At 39.5% G+C, this 24768-nt stretch overlaps 1 protein-coding gene across 1 annotated transcript in view; it reads left to right on the plus strand.

The window, feature by feature from the left end:
- Positions 1-24768, plus strand: part of LOC142662705 (IgGFc-binding protein-like) — a 52308-nt gene that overhangs the window by 4317 nt on the left and 23223 nt on the right. Inside the window, exons 6-20 of the mRNA XM_075840920.1 lie at positions 737-1265; positions 6747-6900; positions 8084-8651; positions 8743-9338; positions 9578-10151; positions 11527-11726; positions 12054-12192; positions 12737-13062; positions 13836-14403; positions 15501-15906; positions 20185-20338; positions 21831-22398; positions 22490-23085; positions 23325-23898; positions 24347-24546. Of these exons, the coding sequence (XP_075697035.1) occupies positions 737-1265; positions 6747-6900; positions 8084-8651; positions 8743-9338; positions 9578-10151; positions 11527-11726; positions 12054-12192; positions 12737-13062; positions 13836-14403; positions 15501-15906; positions 20185-20338; positions 21831-22398; positions 22490-23085; positions 23325-23898; positions 24347-24546 (6152 nt within the window). The remainder of the gene's footprint in view (positions 1-736; positions 1266-6746; positions 6901-8083; positions 8652-8742; positions 9339-9577; positions 10152-11526; positions 11727-12053; positions 12193-12736; positions 13063-13835; positions 14404-15500; positions 15907-20184; positions 20339-21830; positions 22399-22489; positions 23086-23324; positions 23899-24346; positions 24547-24768) is intronic.

Consider the following 24768-nt stretch of genomic DNA (forward strand, 5'->3'; position numbering starts at 1 on the left):
TCTATTTCTTATTGGATTATCCACAAATTACCTATTAGACCTTATTGATTATATATCCTATGTATACAATAATAACAACAAGGACTATGATGAAGTTAAAAGTGGACATGTACATGTTCTATATAGATACAGGGTGGGCCCTCAGAAAAATCTCCTCTTGTGTGCCCAATGAACCCTAGTCCGACGCTGATTACAGGTATTGTACTAGGGCCCAAGAGTTTCATTTGAGGCCTCTGGGAGGGACCCCACGTAATTCTTGGGCTCTCGGTAGCTGCAGATACTGTTGTGAGCTAATGACCAGAGGTCATCCCCTTTAATACTTATTGTGGCTCAGCACCACTTGTGTTTTCTGAATGTGGCTCTCAAGCCATTCTAGAGATGATTGGACACCTTTTTGACAACCAATTTTAGACTAGTAAAGATCCGCCTCATCTAGACCATGTAAAGCCTTCCCTTGGTGAAGAAATTGCAGAAGACCAGTATGAAATTCTATTATTGTGTTTTAGACACAAAAAAACATCTAAACATTTTGAGATATCCTACTAAAGTTATGGGAAGTTGAAGACACTTGTCTTCCTGTGTCTTCATGACCACAATTCCTGTCCTGTGTTCTCACAGTTAATTGTTATCATAGGGACACTAAACCTTTTTCCAGCAACAGATGTCTTAAATGTGTTACGAAATATGTATCTGGATCCCGATTGGTTACTTTGACATAATTGTATCCTCTTCTCAGATTTGCAGTGCCCTGACAACAGTGAATACAAACTTTGTGGTAAAGGTTGCCCTCTGACATGTAACGACCGTGCCATGGGCTTATCCTGTTCTGATCCCTGCACAGAGACCTGTCAGTGTAATGAGGGGTTTGTACTCGATGGAGGAAAATGTATACCAAAGGACAAGTGTGGCTGCATCTATAATGGGAAGCACTATGCCCCCTATGAACAGTTTTGGGGAGACAGTCATTGTGTGAAGCAGTGCACGTGTAACCCCACCACCATGAACGTGGATTGTAAAGAGACTGGGTGTAAGTCTACTGAGACGTGTTCAGTGGTAAGAGGCATCCAAGGATGTTACCCCATATCCTATGCTACATGTACAGTTTTAGGAGACCCTCACTACATCGACTTTGATGGGGTCAGGTATGACTTCCAGGGGTCATGTGTCTACCTATTGGCAGGACTCTGCAGGAAGGCAGATGCAGGCTTAATAGCTGGAACGCGCACGGGGGAGGACGCCGATCTCAGCAGCAGTACATTGAATGGGTATGTTATGCTATGGTTTGTGATTATTCTCTGCTTAGCATTCGTTGCTGGGTGCACATGTACAGATGTAGCCATCTTTATCTTGACTTTTAATACATTAAATACACAGTGGCAAGAAACTTGACTTTTTCTATGGCTTTTGTTGTGTGATCTCACGCTGCAGCAAGTTATCAGAGCCACGTTAAACATGGTTACTTTTGTATATATGTACTTTCTTTCACTGCCATTCCTGTGCATTTAACCACTTAGTGTCTGCCATCATCTTACTCTGCTCAGCACTTGCAAATGGTGATGGGGAAATATGCATTTGTATTTTAATGTACTGCTAATAATTTTTGATGTACTGGTATGTATTAGTGTCACCCTTTTATGGAACCTGTATTATTGCGTGATTTGACTTGGCGTCCTTGCTGCCCGTTGCGGCTTTCCTATTAATCCCTACCCGCACCACGACATAATATCACGTCGTGGTGTGTTAGAGTGATCTCCATCATTCTTGAGATCCTTTTCTTGATAACATATTTTGTCCAGGATTCATTAAAATTCACAAAAATGACCGATCGGGAGAGATTGAACATACAATGGTTTGATGTATAGAAATCTAAAATGGCTGTGAACGGAGCCTTTATTTATAGGTTCATGCTTTCATTTACCACACATTAACCAATCAGGTAATGCCAAGTATACAAATGCAAACATTAAAAAATACTTCTATATAAGGTAATGATTTTCTTCCTTGAATCCTCTCAAACACATCTGGTATTCATTAGTTTGGAATGCCTGACGTCATCTTTATCCTTTGTATTCAAATGATAAGGAATGTCTAATTTTAAGAGAATCTTAAAACATATCTCAGACATGTCTCATACATATCTAAGTGAATATATTGCAGTTATTTTGATAACATTTATACAATTTATAGAATTACTCTAACAGTTCCCTTCTTTTTGACAAAATACTGCATCCATCAATTTTATCCCTAAAACATAAAGGGGAGAATAAATAGAGCATTAGGTGGCCAGTCGAATAAGTACAGCGAGGAATAAAGGAATAAGAAGCAGTCACACAATTTTGTAAACCAGGGGAACTCATGTACCACAACAAAGGTCACAAACATAAAAAAAAACTTTAAACACGAAGCACGACCATTTACTTCTTCACAGTCTTGCATTGCTCTGGGTGTCTGTGACTAAATTAATCATGATGGGCTGGGGTTTATTTGCCCTTTTCTGTCTTACTTCCTGCTCTTCTAATGCCCTTAGGACCAAAATTGTTCCTCAGGTATCAGAATACAGTGCAGTTTACTCCTCCTATCAGTTTGTTCCTCTATTCCGTAGCATCTGGCAATTTACTTGTCAAAGCCAGATGTTCAGGTTGGGTCCATGAGAGCAAGCACCCCAACATTAATTAACCCCTAGTGGTTTGGCATTTCTACATTTAGAACAAAAGAAGGCATTCATAGGATTACAATGTCTATCTATGGAGTACTCCAACCTTCTGTAGATATTTGGACCCAACCGGGATCCTTCCTTATAGTCCTTCCCATATTAATAACTGAGATAGGGATAGGGTGGGGACATAACCTGTTCATGTCCTGAAAAAGTGGAGCTTCAGGTACCTGAGATATCAAATGGAGGGGGGGGGGTGACTATTATAGTGGTAGATTTATCTCCAGCTGTATCTCTAGCTGCAGTGATTATTTTTTTTTCCTGATTTATAACCTTGTGTGTTTATAGCTGGTTCTACTACTAGGAAGTCCACCGTCCAGCAGCACCAGCTTTAAAAGTATAGATTGGTGCACGCCTTGGGAACCCGATTACAGTTCCATATACAATAAACATCCAATGATAAGCAGCCCTACAATGTCAAGGTGAAAAAATAGTTTTAATAGCCCTCATGGTTCTAATACTACATTTTTCCCTTTACTTTTCATCACTTTCTCTGACACATCTAACTGAGTTTGTACTCCTTCTTCAAAATTCCAATCCCTCTCACTTTCTACATCTTTTCTTTGCTCCAAACCCTCCCATATTCCTTCTGCTGCCCATCCTCCCTTCTGTGGTTTCACTATATCTATAGCTCCGGTTCTACTCGCCTGGCCCTCAGAACCTGATTTGATATTTAGTGAGCCCATTTTCCCGACCTCCTCGGCAGGGTTGCGATCCCTGATTCTTGAGGTCTAAAGTTCCCCTATCCTGGCCCTCATATCCTTGAACTTTTTTTAACTTTAAGAATGGTTTCCTGACTTTCTGGGATAAATTGTTCAAACACATACATAATAGCAACACAAGTAGCAAGTAGGAACAACACTGCAGATACTATTCTACTATTCCCCCTATATCAACAGGAGTACCATTAATGCATATATATATATTGTGACAACTTGAGGGACAACTTAGCTCACAGGATCGCCATCTCCAGGCTGAGGGCTGAGATGTTTGGCACACATAGAAAGTTCACTCCAACTCTTTGAATAAGGGTTTAAACCAGCTGAAGCTAGCTTTATTGTCTTCAACACAGCAAGCTGTGTTACAACAAAACTGTACAAAATAAACCCTAGGCCATCCAGCCCCTAACTAACACATTCAGTGTCCCTCACTAAGAGACACTGAGCCTTGTGCCCAGCACCTCAAAACATACACACCTTTACCATACGTGGTGGTGACTCTCACAAGCTAGCATGCCTGTCTTCCCCAGACTGAGAGCCCTGTGTGAATAGCACACACCTGATTTAAAGAGGCGTCTCAGGTGAAGATTAGCTTGGCTCATCAGACAGCCAAAGACACGGACTGTCTGTATGGAGTGGAAGCCCGACCTTCTCCTTCACACTCCAGCAAACACAACCTATTCTGGGTTTTACACCCATGCAACAGCAGAGAAAACCCTCTCTGTTGTACATGCTCCCTGGTTGCTTGAACCCTGACAGTTTCTGCCATAAACCTGCACTGTCTAGTAGCTGCACTGCTACAACATATTGAGAAGGGGATGGGGGGAAAGGACATTCTTGAATGAGCTGTGCAACAGGATCTCTTCAGGAACAGATATGGCAGCTGTGGGAGGACCAATTCGGATGAAGCACATGCAAGAAATTACAGGGCTTGTATTGCCATGACATTTACCTCCTCTGTTTCCCTCCTCCCTTTTTAAAATTCAGCTATGCACAACAAGATTCACTATTAACCCTTTATGTGAGGATTACTAGCAGTTCTGGAGCGCTTAGTAATAGAAGTTGTGGTGGGATAATCGCTTATAACACCATACTGAAGAGGACCATTTAACTGACTGATATGTTTCATATCATACATTCACAGATGCATTCACCTATATACATCATTGCCTTGCACAGCACGATTTAGACACTTACAGGGACAAACAGCTGTTCCTCTCATATTTCAATCACACACTTAGTATTCATAAAGCAGACACATATAACACATACAGAATCCCAGACAAATTCACAGAGATTCTCTGCTGCCCACCAGACCCGCAAAGGACTTACCCCACAAGGAGAGGAAGATAGTTTGAATAGCAAGACCATAGCTTACTCACCTTTCTCTCCCTTCCTCCAAAGAGAAATTCTACGTTAGTTTCGGATCAGTCAGAATTTGATGAGATCTCGCTGGGGCCTCCATATGTTAGAGTGATCTCCATCACTCTTGAATTCCTTTTTTCAATAACAGAATTTGTTCAGGATTCATTCAAATTCACAAAGAAGGCAGATCGGGAGAGCTTTATGCTTCCACTTAACAGACATTAACCAATCAAATGATGCCAAGTATACAAATGCATAGATTAAAAAATACTTCTCTATAGGAGAATCTTAAAACATACCTCATACATATATAATTGAATATAATGCAGTTATTTTGATCACTTTTGTACAATTTATAGAATTACTCTAACAGTTGTGATGTTTTAAATGGACTCACCCGCTGAGGGTTGTCAGCTGTGTATTACAGCTGACACCCGGGACTAATGGGCAGGAACGGCGATCACACTATTCTTGGCTGATTAACCCCTTAAATGCTGCGATTAATCGCTCCCCCCGCGACGCTATTGTGGGGTGCCAATGGTTGTCATGGCAACTCAGGGGCCTACTGAAGGTCCCTATAACTGCCTTTCTTCAACTCCTGTTAAGCCCTGCCACTTAACAGGAGCCTGGAAAAATTACAATATATTGCAATACGTTAGTATTGCAGTACATTGTACCAGCTGGTTCAAATCTCCTAGCGGGACTCATAACATTTGTGAAAAAACAAGTTTAATAACGTTTTCAGTGGTGTAAAAAAATACTTAAAAGTAAAAAAAAGACCTTTTTCCTTTTCAAGTAATGTATAAAATATAAAAGATTGGTATTACTACGTCCGTAGAAGTCTGAACTATTATAATATACTATTATTTAACCAGCACGGTGAACGCCGTAAAAAGAATAAGTATATAATGGCAGAATCGCTGTTTTTTGGTCACTTCATAACCCACAAAAATTAAATATAAAGTGATCAAAAAGCCCCATGTAGCCCAAAATGGTACCAATAGAAACTACAGCTCATCTTGCAAAAAATAAGCCCTCATACCACTCTATTGACAAAAAATTTAAAAGTTATGACTCAGGATATGGTGACAAAACACAAATTTTATTTTCATCTATTAGTTTCTTTCTTGAAAATGTAGTAAAACATAAAAATAAACCTATATAAATTTGATATCCCCCGCAATTGTATTGAAAGGTGGCATAAAGTTAATGTGCCATTTTTACTGTACGGTACAAGCTGTGAAAACAAGACCCCTTAAAATATTGGAGGAATCACTGTTTTTTTTTCCTTTTCCACCCCACAAATAATTGTTTTTACTAGGTTCCCAATACATTATATGGCACAATAAATTGTGCCATGAAAAACTACAACTCGTCCCGCAACAAAACAAGCCCTGATATAGCTTTATCAACGGGAAAATATAAAACTTATGGCTTTTGGAAGGTGGGGAGGAAAAAAAGAAAGGGAAAGGGTTAATCCAGCAATTTTAAAAGATTTGCGATTTTTGTATACAATAAAGTTGTCATTTTGTATGATTGTATAGGGGGCGCCATAGTTCGCTCTGCGCCTGCATGGATCCCTGGACTATACTGGTTGATTGATGGTTATACGGTTTAATGCAGTTGTATGGTTTTATAGAATATGAAGTCAGTAGGGAGACTTAATTGGCTAATAAGCCGTATACTCATATAGTGAGAGAGGTCCAAAGTTTTGGGGGCCCAGGCGCATTTCGTTGGCTCTGTCTTAAGGTTTGGCTTTTTACATTAAAAGTTATGCAGGTTTTAGGGGGTGGCGTGTTAACGAGAATTAGTATGTGTTATATATGTTGGTCATGATAACCTTTCTATTAGGTACTGTAATATTTTACAGTATATTGAATAAATTTATTTACAAAAAAAAAAGTTGTCATTTTGTATATTGTAACCTTGTGTACTCTAAATTTTTGTAGGTTATATAAGAATAATGAAGGTCTGGTGGACTTCCAGATCATTGTCACGAATGAAAACAGAGGCAGGAAAGTGGTTTCTTACACCGGTGAAGTGCAAGTGAATATATATGACCTCGTCATTACAATGAGTCAACAGAAACAAGTCAACGTTCAGGTAAACAAAACAATAATATCTCTTTCCAGCGTTCGGAGCTGAGATTTACTGATGCAGAACTTCACATCCCCTCAAAAACATGGTGCACGTCAAAGTGCACATCAAGATGCAGGGGGAGAAGTATGGAGCGCGCTTACGTGCTGAGCGCGTTCCATAAGCTGCGGGTGTCAGCTGTGTATTACAGCTGACAACCAGCACTAATGGCCAGGAATAGCGTTCGGGCTGTTCCTGGCCGTTTAACCCATTAAATGCTGGGGCAAATCGCGACTGCAGCATCGGAGTCGTTATAGAGAGTGGGACAGCCTCTTCTGACAGCTCATCGAGGCCCCCACAACACCATCGTGGGGTGGTGATGGTTGTCATGGCAGCCCAGGGGCCTAATGAAGACCCACAGGACTGACTTCACTCTGCCTCTATTAAATCCTGCCAGTAGCAGTACTTAACAGAAGCCGGTAAAAATGCCTATACACTGCAATACTATTAGTCCCCTAGGGGGAGTAATAAATTGTGTAAAAAAAAGAGTTAAAGTTTTTAGTAGTGAAAAAAAATAATAAAAAAAATGAAAAGTTAAAAAAAAACTCTCTTTTTCCATTTTTTCTTTGGAATAAAGTAAAATTAAAAACCAAACATTTGATATTGCTGCGTCCGTAAAAGTCAGATCTATTACAATATAGCATTGTTTAATGTGCTCTGTGAATGCCGTAAAAAAAAAACGCCAGAAGCAATGTATTTTAGTCAACTTAGCGGCAACATTTTTTTTTATTAGTCATCAAAAGTCATATGTACTAAAAATTGGTACCAATAAAAAGCACAGCTCGTGTTGCAAAATAAATAAGCCCTCACACCGCTCAATCCACGAAAAAAATAAAACAGTTATTTTCAGAATATGAAATAATATATATATATTTTCTAACAAATAGTTATTTTTGTAAAAGGAGTAAAACAATAAAAAACTTATATAAATCTGTTATCGCCAAAGTTTTGTCAAAATGTAAGAACAGTTTTGGTGGACATGTTTTCAAAAATGTAAAAGACATAAAGGACAAAAACAAAATTTTCAAATGTTTTTATTGAAAACAAGTGTTAAAATGCATAGTGGGGATTAGAGACCAGAGATGGCAGCAATAACTGTGTTTCAGCAGAGTGAGTAACATGGCAGATTTTTTATTCCTCTTTATGGCAGGTAAATGGGGTGTTGACTAACCTCCCGTACAGTGCTGATAGAAGTTTCGATAAGGTGACCGTCTACAGGAATGGATATAATGTCATACTCCAGACACGTTTTGGCTTGAGAGTCAGCTTTGACTGGAATACTCGAGTTGCTGTCACGGTACCAAGCACTTATAGAGGAGCCATGTGTGGACTTTGTGGCCAATATAATGGGACTAGAAAGTTTGTTATGAAGAATGGTGACATCACAGATAATCCAACAATCTTTGGGAAAAGTTGGAAGGTACGAGACACACCACAATGCAGCGAGGTGGAACCCCCAGACTGTCCCAACCTGAAGGATATGGAAAAAATTGCCCGCAACAAGAAAGATGGTTGTGGTGTCTTACTAGACCCGAATGGTCCCTTTAGAAATTGCCATAAAGTGATTGATCCGGAAGGAACTTTTAAGGATTGTGTTTTCGATGGTTGTTTCTACAATGAGAGACAAGATATTCTCTGCAAGGTTATAGCCAGCTATGCCGCCTCTTGCCAAGAAGCCGGGGTTGAGGTCTACCCATGGAGATCTGACGCATTCTGCAGTAAATATTATTATCATTGATTATTGGAATTACCAGAATTGGAATTGATTTGGAGTTAGATTTACACTAAAATTCTTATGTTGTTTTTCAGGGCCAAAATGTGGTGTAAACAGCCATTATGAGGTTTGTGCCACGGGATGTGTCTCAACGTGCTTTAGTCTATCTCCTCCATTGGACTGCAACCCTGGATGTTCTGAGGGCTGTGTCTGTGAAGATGGATATATCCTTAGTGGAGATGAGTGTGTACCATTGGCACAGTGTGGATGCACTTACCTAGGTATTTATTACAAGACTGGTGAGAAGTTCTTCGTTAATGAGCAGTGCAACGTGCAGTGTGAATGTACAAGTGCTGGATCGGTGCAGTGCACATCATTTCTCTGTGGAATTAATGAAGAATGCAAAATTATTGATGGAATCAGAAAATGTCACCCAGTGACCTCTGCACATTGTTCTGCATCCGGTGATCCACATTATATAACTTTTGATGGCCTCGCCTATGACTTCCAAGGCAACTGCACCTACACGCTCACCAAGACCATCACATCTAACACCGATCTGATACCTTTTACCGTGAATGTGAAAAATGAAAAATGGCCAGACACAACATTTTCTGTAACCAAATTAGTATCCTTTGAAGTTTTTGGACACAATCTTGTGCTTAAGTATAACATGCAAGGTCAAATTATGGTACGTATGCTAAATCCTAATGGTGGGTGATTACATTTGTCTAATATTGTAACATGATTTGTGTTAGGAATTGTTACTGGGTATTAGATTATATAGTGCTAATAGTTGAGCTTACCTTAAATAGAGTCAATGGTGTTACCAGGCTTGGCCTTATGTTGGGTGATGCCCTTTGTGGTATCTTCAGATAGTCCATCGCCATATGGTCAAATATTTTTATAATTTGTCCATTTCTCATGCAGGTGGATGGAATTTTAAACAATCTTCCACTGTCCTTAGATGGTGGAAAGATCAAGGCCTATATTTATGGCATAGGAGTGAAAATTGACACCGATTTCGAAGTTCAAGTCAGCTATGATCTGGTTTATGAAGTCATTGTGACAGTTCCAGGAAATTACAAAAATCAGTTGTGTGGCCTGTGCGGAAACTATAATGACAACCAAAATGATGATTTCCAGCTTCCCAACCAGCAGTTGACTACAGACATCATCCTATTTGGAGATGCCTGGAAGATACCGGTACCTGGAGAAGTTTGTGATGGTGGATGTGGCAGTGCCAGTAATCCATGCCCAGAGTGTGATGAAGCTACAAAACAACGAGCAACAGTTCTCTGTGGTTTACTAAAAAACGTTGGCCCATTAAGTAGCTGCTTTGAAATTGTCAAGCCTGACATCTACTATGAAAACTGTGTGTACGACGTATGTGCTACTGATCCCAATAATGAAAATATCCACTGTCAACTCATCCAAAACTATGTTGCTGCATGCCAAGCAGCCGGTGGTACGGTGACACCATGGCGAGCAGAAGGATTTTGTGGTTAGTACATGACATATACAAATGCCCACTTTTCTTCCTTTATATACCATTAAACAGTGGTCAGTATAGGAAAGAGCTATCCAAAGATCAGAAGACTTCAATTAGTAATTTAACTATTATAATATTAGGGGGTAGTCCCATTTTACAAATTTGTAGCATATCCACAGTATAGACCATAAATGCCTGACAGTGGTGGGTCCAACCTTAGGAAACCTCACCTCAACAGAGGCCGATTCTGTATGGTTACCGACTCCAAAAAATTCGAAGGGGAATTTGCCGCACAGAATTGACAAATGCGGGTCACAAGATGCCCATTTTTCTGATAGGTGAGGGTTCCAGACATAGGACCTATACCTATTACTCATTTATGGTATATTCTGTGGATATGCCATAAATGTGTAAGATGGGAACACTTCTATAACTCCTTGAAGTCCAAGCCACTTTTAGTATTTTTTCCTTTTTGTTTTTAATTACCCATCTTTCAAGAGCGACATTTATTTAATTTTTTTTCCACTATTGGAGCGCCGTGAGGGCTTACTTTTTTTTGTCGCAGGAGTTGTAGTTTATATTGGCATTATTTTTAGTATCATATAGTGTACGGGGAAACTGGAAAAAAATTATTTGTGGGGTGGAATTGGAAAAGCTGCGATTACTTGGGTTTGGTGTTTACGGCTTTTACCCTGCGTAAAAAAAAAAAAAAACTTTATTCTGCGGGTCAATATGATTATGGCGATGCCAAATTTATATACTTTTTTAATTTTACAAAGCAAAAACTATTTGTAAAAAATAAAATGTGTTTTATGTCGCCATATTGTGAGAGCCATAACTTTATTTTTCTGTCACTTGAACGATGTGAGAGCTTATTTTTTACAGGCCATGTTTTTGTATATTAGACTTTTAGATCACTTTTTATGACATTTTGTTTTAGAGCTAAAGTGATCCAAAAACTAAAATTCTGGCATTTTACGAGTTTATCGTGTGAGTGAAATATTGTTATATTGTAATAGTTCAGATTTTTTCAGAATACCAAATTTGTTTATTGTTTTTTCCATTACTTTAGCGGTAAAATTGGAAAACTTTTTTTTTTTTACTTTAAATATATGATTTTTATTTTTGCACACTACTAAAAACTTTATTCAACTATTTTTAGCTTAGATGCCACACTCGCTATCGACCGAGGCATCTAAGTGGCTTAACGCCAGGATCACAGTAAAGTACAGCTGACACCCCCAGCACTTGGAGCCGGCTCAACCCGTCAGCCCGCTCCATACTTCAATCCCCGCACCAGAGCGTACAGTGTCTTCATGGTGCGTTAAGGGACTAATATTGATAATGTTCAAAGTAATGCTTACATTTTGTCTCTTTTTCAATATAGTATTAGACTGCCCGCCGTACAGTGAATACTCGATATGCGACAATGTCTGCTCCACAACTTGTGCTGTTATTTCGGAGCCCATCAAGTGTCCGACCACCTGTTCTGAAGGTTGTGTTTGTCAAGATGGCTACTTCTTCAATGGAAAAAATTGTTTGCCAGTGGATAAGTGTGGTTGTTATGAAGATGGAAAATACTATCGGGTATGACAAACACGCAGACAAAATAATGAACCTTCAACATATTTTTTTAAACTATTTCGCTGGTTGACCAATGGTTGATCATTACTTCAGGAATTTAGAATATAAGAGGCCCTGGTTAGCCGGTGCCAGACAGATATGATCCTCCATTGTCCTGATCCTGGGCACTTCCTTATTGCATTGTGACCTTAGTTGTGCACTTGCTTATTATCTTTGGCTCCAAGAAGGGCAACACAAAAGCATTTACCAGATAAGTTCTGCACTGTAAATGTACAACACTAGACATAGTAACATGACCTTCATTAAAAACTCTTTTTTTTAATATTTCAGCAAGATGAAGAAGTTTTATCCGATGACTGCAGGAAAGTCTGCACATGTAGATCAAATGGCGTCCTGGAGTGCCAATCTAACAGCTGTGGTGTAAATGAGACCTGCAAAGTAGTGGACGGTGTCATGAAATGTGTCCCAGGTAAAATCTCCAACTCATAAACCTTTTCTGTTCCATAAGTGTGGGAAATCTGCTTTGATAAACTGAATGATTGGCCTAGGCTGAGACTCAACAAAGACTATGGGTTGTGTTACGGTGGCATGTTATAGTGACTAGGACAAAATTATAAGGAGAGCCTACGGGGCATGTGCCTTGGGGTCCTAATTACTGGGGATCTAAGAGGTCTCCATCACTTACTCTCTCTGATGGCCATTTGGTAATTCTGTCTAGCCCAGAAAAGATGGAGGGGTGGTCACACATATTGTTACTCTCTCTTTAAAGCCTAAGGCCATCTCTTTGTGATCTGGCTGCTATAAGGGGTCTGGTGGGGTCCCAGAGGTGGCCAATAAACCTTATTCTGGCCCTAATTGTGACTGTTGATTTTTACTTATAGGGTAAACATTGTGGGGGGAAAATGCCAACATGGTTAGGAAAACATTGAGGTTGTGTGACCATGTCACAACCAATGGCGATCGTGCTAACCTGAGCGTATTCGCTGATATAAATTACTATTTATTTTTCGTAGATTGTGAAACTGTAAAGTGCAGAGCCAGAGAAAAATGTGAGATAGTCAATGAAAGACCAAAATGTATTCCACTGTATGAGGCTTATTGCTACGTTGTGGGTGACCCTCACTACCGGACCTTCGATGGGAAACTCTATGAATTTCAAGGAACCTGTACATACACCATTGCCAAAACCTGCGGAAATAGCAAAACACTGACGCCATTTAATATCGAGGCCAAAAATGAGAATCGAGGCATCACCCATGTGTCCTATGTCAGTAATGTTACCATCCAAGTGTATGGGCAAGTCATATCTTTTGTGAGGCTTGAGAATGGCTTCGTCAGGGTAAGTTATGTTTGTACAAGACTTATTTTTACATAGTTATTCAGGTAAAATAAAGTCCATCAGTTTCACATTTTTGTAGCTACAAACCCCGGCTGTTTAGAGGAAGGCAAAAACATCCTCACAAGACTTAGACTATTCAGCCAGACTGGTAACCATCCTGATTACCAACTACTAATAACCGTGTATATTATGTTCTTAAAAGGGTTTTTCGGCTTTGACAATACCCCACGCATGTGAAGGGAAGCAGCCAGCTAGTCCTCTTGCTAGAGTAGAAATTAGGTATCACATGACACCCATTGAACATCTCGGGTCCTCCAGATGGTTAGCCCCTAGTTAGAGTGCCTTTCTAAACAAGCTAATAGAAGGGGGGACTAAAGCTGTACTGTGTTCTCTATACCACTCATATGTTTAACCCATTCTGTCCCCCTCCAATTTTAAAGCATCGCGGACACAAAGAGAGAGAACCTGCAGCTGCATCCCCCTACTATCTTTTCCTCTCACTATCTTCAATCTATTAAGACAGAATTGTTTTGAGACTGAGAAGGCTTCTAAATATAACTAGAGTCTACTGAAATGAGAGAAAAATTACACTTTTTCCCTAAATATTACACAGTTTCATATATTCACATGTTCTATTCATACATGTAAAAAAGATATAAAATATTATATGCCATCTCCAATACACCAAAACTTACAAATTAGAAGGAGGTCATGATCTGACTTTTGATCAGTATAATACTATTTTCACAACTGTGACATTTGATTTACTCCAGGTGGATAATCAGCGCCAGCGCCTTCCTATCTCCCTCAACAACGGTCAAGTTCAAATCTACCAGTCCGGCATATTTCTCGTTATTTTGACCGACTTCAGCTTAAAAATCTTCTATGACTGGAACTCCATCCTACTGATCTACATTTCAAGCAGCTATTATGAAAATATATGTGGAATGTGCGGCTATTACAATGAAATAGCAGCCGACGACCTGTCCATGCCGGACGGAAAGCTGGCAAATACTATAACTGAATTTGGCAACAGCTGGCAAGTGGGGGAAGACAAGTCTTGTTGTCATGATTGTGGAGATCCTAAACCTTGTCCTGAAAACCTTCTGCGAACATATCACGGCAATGAATGGTGTGGAATAATTGCTGATGCCCTCCATGGTCCCTTCCGTCGCTGCCATTCAACCATTGACCCAAAAGGCTATGTAGACAACTGTGTTTATGATGTGTGCTTCAATGGGGGATCCAAAAAGATATTGTGCCAAAGCCTAGTGACCTATGCCTCAGTCTGCCAGAGCAACAATGTTCTAATTGAGGAATGGAGACGGCTGACTGGATGTGGTAAGTCCAAGTTAGAAAATAACTTTTAACTTTAACAAAGAGACTATGACTTGAGACATTCTAATTTATTGTTTGATAATAAATGGTTTTGGAACCAGCTATAGGGGGTGCAAAATTAGCAGTCACATTTGACCCTTGGTATCTGAGAAGACCCAAAGGCCCCGTTCGCCATATGCGAAGATATCACTAATATAAATGGCTCACGGTAGGAGGGTGGTCATATTACAGGCTGGGTCGGACTGGCTCACAAATGAGCTAGAAGATGCTTTAGTGAGCTTAGGCTCTGACACAATAATGGGCTATAAAGGTCCAGCAGAAGACAACCCCATTTAGAGCTCTTTGGATCCAATCACTTGCTTCTATTTTTTATTGGATTATTGACAAATTAAATATTAGTCCTTATTGATTATATATCCTATGTATACAATAATAACAACAAGGACTATGATAAAGTTAAAATTGGACATGTATATGTTCTTTATAGATACAGGGTGGCCCCTCAGAATAATCTCCTATTCTGGGCCCAAAGAACCCTAGTCTGACGCTGATTACAGGTATTGTACTGGGGCCCAAGAGTTTCATGTGAAGCCTCTGGGAGGGACCCCACGTAATTCTTGGGCTCACGGTAGCTGCAGATACTGTTGTGAGCTAATGACCAGAGGTCATCCCCTTTAATACATATTGTGGCTCATCACCACTTGTGTTTTTTTGAATGTGGCTCTCAAGCCTTTCTAGAGATGGCTGGACACCTTTTTGACAAGCAATTTTAGACTAGTAAAGATTCGCCACATCTAGACCATGTAAAGCCTTCCCTTGGTGAAGAAATTGCAGAAGACCAGTATGAAATTCTGTTATTGGGTTTTAGAACAAAAAAATATCTAAACATTTTGAGATATCCTACTAAAGTTATGGGAAGTTGAAGACACTTGTCCTCCTGTGTCTTCATGACCACACTTCCTGTCCTGTGTTCTCACAGATAATTGTTATCATAGGGACACTGAACCTCTTTGCAGCAGACAGATGTCCTAAATGTGTTACAAAAAAAATGTATCTGGATTCCGATTGGTTACTTTGACATAATTGTATCCTCTTCTCAGATTTGCAGTGCCCTGACAACAGTGAATACAAACTTTGTGGTAAAGGTTGCCCTCTGACATGTAACGACCGTGCCATGAGCTTATCCTGTTCTGATCCCTGCACAGAGACCTGTCAGTGTAATGAGGGGTTTGTACTCGATGGAGGAAAATGTATACCAAAGGACAAGTGTGGCTGCATCTATAATGGGAAGCACTATGCCCCCAATGAACAGTTTTGGGGAGACAGTCATTGTGAGAAGAAGTGCACATGTAACCCCACCACCAAGAATGTGGATTGTAAAAAGACTGGGTGTAAGTCTACTGAGACGTGTTCAGTGGTAAGAGGCATCCAAGGATGTTACCCCATATCCTATGCTACATGTACAGTTTTAGGAGACCCTCACTACATCGACTTTGATGGGGTCAGGTATGACTTCCAGGGGTCATGTGTCTACCTATTGGCAGGACTCTGCAGAAAGGCAGATGCAGGCTTAATAGCTGGAACGCGCACGGGGGAGGACGCCGATCTCAGCAGCAGTACATTGAATGGGTATGTTATGCTATGGTTTGATTATTCTCTACTCAGCATTCGTTGCTGGGTGCACATGTACAGATGTAGCCATCTTTATCTTGACTTTTAATACATTAAATACACAGTGGCAAGAAAATTTACTTTTTCTATGGCTTTTGTTGTGTGATCTCACGCTGCAGCAAGTTATCAGAGCCACGTTATGGTTACTTTTGTATATATGTACTTTCTTTCACTGCCATTCCTGTGCATTTAACCACTTAGTGTCTGCCATCATCTTACTCTGCTCAGCACTTGCAAATGGTGATGGGGAAATATGCATTTGTATTTTAATGTACTGTTAATAATTTTTGATGTACTGGTATGTATTAGTGTCACCCTTTTATGGAACCTGTATTATTGCGTGATTTGACTTGGTGTCCTTGCTGCCCGTTGTGGCTTTCGTATTAATCCCTACCCACACCACGACATAATATCACGTTGTGGTGTGTTAGAGTGATCTCCATCATTCTTGAGTTCCTTTTCTCGATAACATATTATGTCCAGGGTTCATTAAAATTCACAAAAATGACCGATCGGGAGAGATTGAACATACAATGGTTTGATGTATAGAAATCTAAAATGGCTGTGAACGGAGCCTTTATTTATAGGTTCATGCTTTCATTTACCACATATTAAACAATCAGGTAATGCCAAGGATACAAATGCATACATTCAAAAATACTTCTATATAAGGTTCTACTTGCCTGGCCCTCAGAACCTGTTTTGCTATTTAGTGAGCCTATTTTCCCGACCTCCTCGGCAAGGTTGCGATCCCTGATTCTTGAGGTCTAAATTTCCCCTATCCTGGCCCTCATATCCTGGAACTTTTTTTACTTTAAGCATGGTTTCCTGACTTTCTGGGATCAATTGATCAAACACATACATAATAGCACCACAAGTAGCAAATAGGAACAACACGGCAGTTACTATTCTCGCTATATCAAGCTGTGTTACAACAAAATTGTACAAAATAAACCCTAGGCCATCCAGCCCCAAACTAACACATTCAGTGTCCCTCACTAAGAGACACTGAGCCTTGTGCCCAGCACCTCAAAACATACACAACTTTACCATACGGGGTGGTGACACTCACAAGCTAGCATGCCTGTCTTCCCCAGACTGGGAGCCCTGTGTGAATAGCACACACCTGATTTAAAGAGACGTCTCAGGTGAAGCTTAACTAGGCTCATCAGACAGTCCAAGACACGGACTGTCTGTATGGAGTGGAAGCCCGACCTTCTCCTTCACACTCCAGCAAACCAGGCCCTATTCCGTGTCTTACACCCATGCAACAGCAGAGAAAACCCTCTGCACTGCTACAATATATATATATATATATATATATGTATATATATATATATATATATATATATATATATATATATATATATATATATATACATAAACATAATCTCTATATGTGATTCATTTTTACCTCACAAACATTTGACAAGTACATGTTACATAGAAATGTATGACCTCCTGGTTCAACCAAGATACTTTATATCTACAAATGTCAATACCCACTTAAAACTATTACTTTGTAATTAAGATATAGAAAATACTGGACAAAGACATTCCAAGGCTTTGAGAAGGGGAGGGGGGAAAGGACATTCTTGAATGAGCTGTGCAAAATGATCTCTTCAAGAACAGATAAGGCAGCTGCGGGAGGACCAATTCGGATGAAGCACATGCAAGAAATTACAGGGCTTGTATTGCCATGACATTTACCTCCTCTGTTTCCCTCCCCTCTTTTTAAAGTTCAGCTATGCACAACAAGATTCACTATTAACCCTTTATGTGAGGATTACTAGCAGTTCTGGAGCGCTTAGTAATAGAAGTTGTGGTGGGATAATCGCTTTTAACACCATACTGAAGAGGACCATTTCACTGACTCATATGTTTCATATCATACATTCACAGATGCATTCACCTATATACATCATTACCTTGCACAGCACGATTTAGACACTTACAGGGACAAACAGCTATTCCTCTCATATTTCAATCAGACACTTAGTATTCATAAAGCAGACACATATAACAAGTACAGAATCCCAGACAAATTTACAGAGATTCTCTGCTGCCCACCAGATCCGCAAAGGACTTACCCCACAGGGAGAGGGAGATTGTTTGAATAGCAAGACCATAGCTTACTCACCCTTCTCTCCCTTCCTCCAAAGAGAAATTCTACGCTAGTTTCGGATCAGTTGGAATTTTGATGAGATCTCGCTGGGGCCTCCATTTGTTAGAGTGATCTCCATCACCCTTCAGTTCCTTTTTTCAATAACAAAATTTGTCCAGGATTCATTCAAATTCACAAAAAAGGCAGATCGGGAGAGCTTTATGCTTCCACTTAACAGACATTAACCAATCAAATGATGCCACGTATACAAATCCATAGATTAAAAAATACTTCTTTATAAGAGAATCTTAAAACATACCTCATACATATATAATTGAATATAATGCAGTTATTTTGATCACATTTTGTACAATTTATAGAATTACTCTAACAGTTGTGATGTTTTGAGAGGACTCACCAGCTGAGGGGTGTCAACTGTGTATTACAGCTGACACCCGGGACTAATGGGTAGGAATGGCGATCGCACTATTCCTGGCTGATTAACCCCTTAAATGCTGTGATCAATCTCCCCCCCCCCCCCCCCGCAACGCGATTGGGGGGTGCCAATGGTTGTCATGGCAACTCAGGGGCCTACTGAAGGTCTCTAGAACTGCCTTTCTTCAACTCCTGTTGAGCCCTTCGACTTAACAGGAGCCTGTAAAAATTACAATATACTGCAATCCGTTATTATTGCATTGTATTGTACCAGCTGGTTCAAGTCTCCTAGCGGGAATCATAACATTTGTGAAAAAACAAGTTTAATAACGTTTTCAGTGGTGTAAAAAAAATAATTAAAATGTTAAAAAAAAAAAATTTGCTTTTTGAAGTAATGAATAAAATATAAAAGATATTGGTATTACTACATCCGTAGAAGTCCATACTATTACAATATACCATTATTTAACCAGCACGGTGAACGCCGTAAAAATAATAAATATATAACAGCAGAATCGCTGTTTTTTGGTCCCTTCATAACTCACAAAAATGAAATAAAAAGTGATCAAAAAGCCTCAAGTAGCCCAAAATGGTACCAATAGAAACTACAGCTCGTCTTGCAAAAAATAAGCTCTCATACAGCTCTATTGACAAAAAATACAAAAGTTATGACTCAGGATATAGTGACAAAACACAAATTTTATTTTCAACTGTTAGTTTCTTTCTTGCAAAAGTAGTAAAACATAAAAAGAAACTATATAAATTTGATATCCCCCGTAATTGTATTGAAAGGTAGCATAAAGTTAATGTGCCATTTTTACTGTACGGTACAAGCTGTGAAAACGAAACCCCTTAAAATATTGAGGAATCACTGTTTTTTTTTTCATTTTCCATCCCACAAAGAATTTTTTCCAGGTTCCCAATACATTATATAACACAATAAATGGTGCCATGAAAAACTACAACTTGTCCTGCAAAAAAACAAGCCCTGATATAGCTTTATCAACAAAAAAATAAAAAAACTTATGGCTTTTGGAAGGTAGTGAGGAAAAAATGAAAACCAAAACCAAAAAATAGCTGTAACGGGAGAGGGTTAATCCAGCAATTTTAAAAGATTTTTGTGATTTTTGTATACAATAAAGTTGTCATTTTGTATGATTGTATAGGGGGCGCCATAGTTTGCTCTGCTCCTGCATGGATCCCTGGACTATACTGTATGATTGATGGTTATACGGTTTAATGCAGTTGTATGGTTTTATAGAATATGAAGTCAGTAGGGAGACTTAATTGGCTAATAAGCCGTACACTCATATAGTGATAGAGGTCTAGGGCTTTAGGGGACGAGGCACATTTTGTTGGCTCTGTCTTAAGGTTTGGCTTTCTACATTAAAAATTATACAGGATTTATGGGGGTGGCGAGTTAACGAGAATTAGTATGTGTTATATATGTTGGTCATAATAACCTTTCTATTAGGTACTGTAATATTTTACAGTATATTGAATAAATTTATTTACAAAAAAACAAAAGTAGTCATTTTATATATTGTAACCTTGTGTACTCTAAATTTTTGTAGGTTATATAAGAATAATGAAGGTCTGGTGGACTTCCAGATCATCGTCACGAATGAAAACAGAGGCAGGAAAGTGGTTTCTTTCACCGGTGAAGTGCAAGTGAATATATATGACCTCGTCATTACAATGAGTCTACAGGAACAAGTCAACGTCCAGGTAAAAAAAAAAAATGATATCTCTTTACAGCGTTCGGAGCTCAGATTTACTGATGCAGAACTTCACATCTCCTCAAAAACATGGTGCACGTCAAAGTGCACATCAAGATGCAGGGGGAGAAGTATGGAGCGCGCTTATGTGCTGAGCGCGTTCCATAAGCTGCAGGTGCCAGCTGTGTATTACAGCTGACAACCAGCACTAACGCCCAGGAAAAGCGATCGGGCTGTTCCTGGACGTTTAACCCCTTAAATGCTGGTGAAAATCGCGACCTCAGCATCGGAGTCATTATAGAGAGTGGGACAGTCCCCTCTGACAGCTCATCGAGGCCCCCACAACACCATCGTGGGGTGGCGATGGTTGTCATGGCAGCCCAGGGGCCTAATGAAGGCCCGCAGGACTGCCTTCATTCTGCCTCTGTTAAATCCTGCCAGTAGCAGTAGTTAACAGAAGCCGGTAAAAATGACTATACACTGCAATAGTATTAGTCCCCTAGGGGGAGTAATAAATTGTGTAAAAAAAACAGTTAAAGTTTTTAGTAGTGAAAAAAAAAAAAAAGAGTTCAAAAAACCTCCCTAATCACATATTTCCTTTGGAATAATGTAAAATAAAAAACAAAAGCAAAAAAATTTGATATTGCTGCGTCCGTAAAAATCAAATCTATTACAATATAGCATTGTTTAATGTACTCTGTGAATGCCGTAAAAAGAAAAAAATATAAAACACCAGAAACGCTGTTTTTTGGTCAACTTAGCGGTGACATTCTTTTTAAATAAAGAGTGATCAATAGTCATATGTACTAAAAATTGGTACCAATAAAGACCACAGCTCGTGTCGCAAATAAAAATAAGCCCTCGCACCGCTCAATCCACGAAAAAATAAAACAGTTATGGCTTTCAGAATATGAAATAATATATAGATTTTTTCTAACAAATAGTTATTTTTCGTAAAAGGAGTAAAACATTAAAAAACGTATATAAATCTTGTATCGCCATAATAGTAATTTTTTTTACCGCACGCTGAAAGCTGTAAAGACGAAACCCAAAAGAATATAGGGGAATCCCTGTTTTTTTTCCATTTACACCCCACGTAGAATTTGTTTTCAGTTCCCAGTACATTATATGGTACTTTAAATGGTGCCAATAGAAACTACAACTCCACCCGCAAAAAACCCTACACACCACTCCATTGACAGGTTAAAAAAAACAAAAGTTATGGCTCATAGAAGGCAGGGAGAGTAAAACGGAAATGAAAAAATAAATGGCTTGGACTGGGTTAAGGTTTAGGAAAGTTTTGTCAAAATGTAAGAACAGTTTTGGTGGACATGTTTTCAAAAATGTAAAAGACATAAAGGACAAAAACAAAATTTTCAAATGTTTTTATTGAAAACAAGTGTTAAAATGCATAGTGGGGATTAGAGACCAGAGATGGCAGCAATACCTGTGTTTCAGCAGAGTGAGTAACATGGCAGATTTTGTATTCCTTTGTATGGCAGGTAAATGGGGTGTTGACTAACCTCCCGTACAGTGCTGATAGAAGTTTCGATAAGGTGACCGTCTACAGGAATGGATATAATGTCATACTCCAGACACGTTTTGGCTTGAGAGTCAGCTTTGACTGGAATACTCGAGTTGCTGTCACGGTACCAAGCACTTATAGAGGAGCCATGTGTGGACTTTGTGGCCAATATAATGGGACTAGAAAGTTTGTTATGAGGAATGGTGACATCACAGATAATCCAACAATCTTTGGGAAAAGTTGGAAGGTACGAGACACACCACAATGCAGCGAGGTGGAACCCCCAGACTGTCCCAACCTGAAGGATATGGAAAAAATTGCCCGCAAAAAGGAAGATGGTTGTGGTGTCTTACTAGACCCGAATGGTCCCTTTAGAAATTGCCATAAAGTGATAGATCCAGAAGGAAGTTTTAAGGATTGTGTTTTCGATGGTTGTTTCTACAATGAGAGACAAGATATTCTCTGCAAGGTTATAGCCAGCTATGCCGCCTCTTGCCAAGAAGCCGGGGTTGAGGTCTACCCATGGAGATCTGACGCATTCTGCAGTAAATATTATTATCATTGATTATTGGAATTACCAGAATTGGAATTGATTTGGAGTTAGATTTACACTAAAATTCTTATGTTGTTTTTCAGGGCCAAAATGTGGTGTAAACAGCCATTATGAGGTTTGTGCCACGGGATGTGTCTCAACGTGCTTTAGTCTATCCCCTCCATTGGACTGCAACCCTGGATGTTCTGAGGGCTGTGTCTGTGAAGATGGATATATCCTTAGTGGAGATGAGTGTGTACCATTGGCACAGTGTGGATGCACTTACCTAGGTATTTATTACAAGACTGGTGAGAAGTTCTTCGTTAATGAGCAGTGCAACGTGCAGTGTGAATGTACAAGCGCTGGATCGGTGCAGTGCACATCATTTCTCTGTGGAATTAATGAAGAATGCAAAATTATTGATGGAATCAGAAAATGTCACCCAGTGACCTCTGCACATTGTTCTGCATCCGGTGATCCACATTATATAACTTTTGATGGCCTCGCCTATGACTTCCAAGGCAACTGCTCCTACACGCTCACCAAGACCATCACATCTAACACCGATCTGATACCTTTTACCGTGAATGTGAAAAATGAAAAATGGCCAGACACAACATTTTCTGTAACCAAATTAGTATCCTTTGAAGTTTTTGGACACAATCTTGTGCTTAAGTACAACATGCAAGGTCAAATTATGGTATGTATGATAAATCCTAATGGTGGGTGATTACATTTGTCTAATATTGTAACATGATTTGTGTTAGGAATTGTTACTGGGTATTAGATTATATAGTGCTAATAGTTGAGCTTACCTTAAAGAGAGTCAATGGTGTTACCAGGCTTGGCCTTATGTTGGGTGATGCCCTTTGTGGTATCTTCAGATAGTGCATCGCCATATGGTCAAACATTTTTATAATTTGTCCATTTCTCATGCAGGTGGATGGAATTTTAAACAATCTTCCACTGTCCTTAGATGGTGGAAAGATCAAGGCCTATATTTATGGCATAGGAGTGAAAATTGACACCGATTTCGAAGTTCAAGTCAGCTATGATCTGGTTTATGAAGTCATTGTGACAGTTCCAGGAAATTACAAGAATCAGTTGTGTGGCCTGTGCGGAAACTATAATGACAACCAAAATGATGATTTCCAGCTTCCCAACCAGCAGTTGACTACAGACATCATCCTATTTGGAGATGCCTGGAAGATCCCGGTACCTGGAGAAGTTTGTGATGGTGGATGTGGCAGTGCCAGTAATCCATGCCCAGAGTGTGATGAAGCTACAAAACAACGAGCAATAGTTCTCTGTGGTTTACTAAAAAACGTTGGCCCATTAAGTAATTGCTTTGAAATTGTCAAGCCTGACATCTACTATGAAAACTGTGTGTATGACGTATGTGCAACTGATCCCAATAATGAAAATATCCACTGTCAACTCATCCAAAACTATGTTGCTGCATGCCAAGCAGCCGGTGGTACGGTGACACCATGGCGAGCAGAAGGATTTTGTGGTTAGTACCACCTTTCTTCTTTATATACCAGTGGTCAGTATAGGAAAGAGCTATCCAAAGATCTGAAGACTTCAACTGGTAATATAATTATTATAATATTATGGCGTTTTCCCATTTTACACATTTGTGGCATATCCACAGTGTATACCACAAATGCCTGACAGCGGTGGGTCCAACCTTAGGGAACCTTATCTCAAGAGGGGCCCATTTTTTATGATCGCTGATTTAAAAAACTCTAAGGTGTGTTGCCCACACAGAATTTAGAAATACAGCTCACAATATGCCCACTTTTTGATAGGTGAGGGTTCCAGAGGAAGGATGTACACCTATTACGCATTGATGGCATATCCTGTGGATAGGCTACGTATAAATGTGTAAGATGCGAACACCACTTTATTATTTATTATGTTCAAAGTAATTCTTACATTTCGTCTCTTTTTCAATATAGTGTTAGACTGCCCACCCTACAGTGAATATTCGATATGCAGCAACGTCTGCTCCACAACTTGTGCTGTTATTGCGGAGCCCATCAAGTGTCCGACCACCTGTTCTGAAGGTTGTGTTTGTCAAGATGGCTACTTCTTCAATGGAAAGAATTGTTTGCCAGTGGATAAGTGTGGTTGTTATGAAGATGGAAAATATTATCGGGTATGACAAACACGCAGACAAAATAATGAACCTTCAACATATTTTTTAAACTATTTGGCTGGATGACCAATGGTTGATCATAACTCCAGGAATTTAGCATACAACAGGTCCTGGTTAGCTGGTGCCAGACAGATATAATACTCCATTGTCTTGATCCTGGGCATTTCCTTATTGCATTGTGACCTTAGTTGTGCACTTGCTTATTATCGTTTCCTCCAAGAA

This window comes from Rhinoderma darwinii, chromosome 10 (genome assembly GCF_050947455.1).
Source record: "Rhinoderma darwinii isolate aRhiDar2 chromosome 10, aRhiDar2.hap1, whole genome shotgun sequence".
NCBI classification, from domain to species: domain Eukaryota; kingdom Metazoa; phylum Chordata; class Amphibia; order Anura; family Rhinodermatidae; genus Rhinoderma; species Rhinoderma darwinii.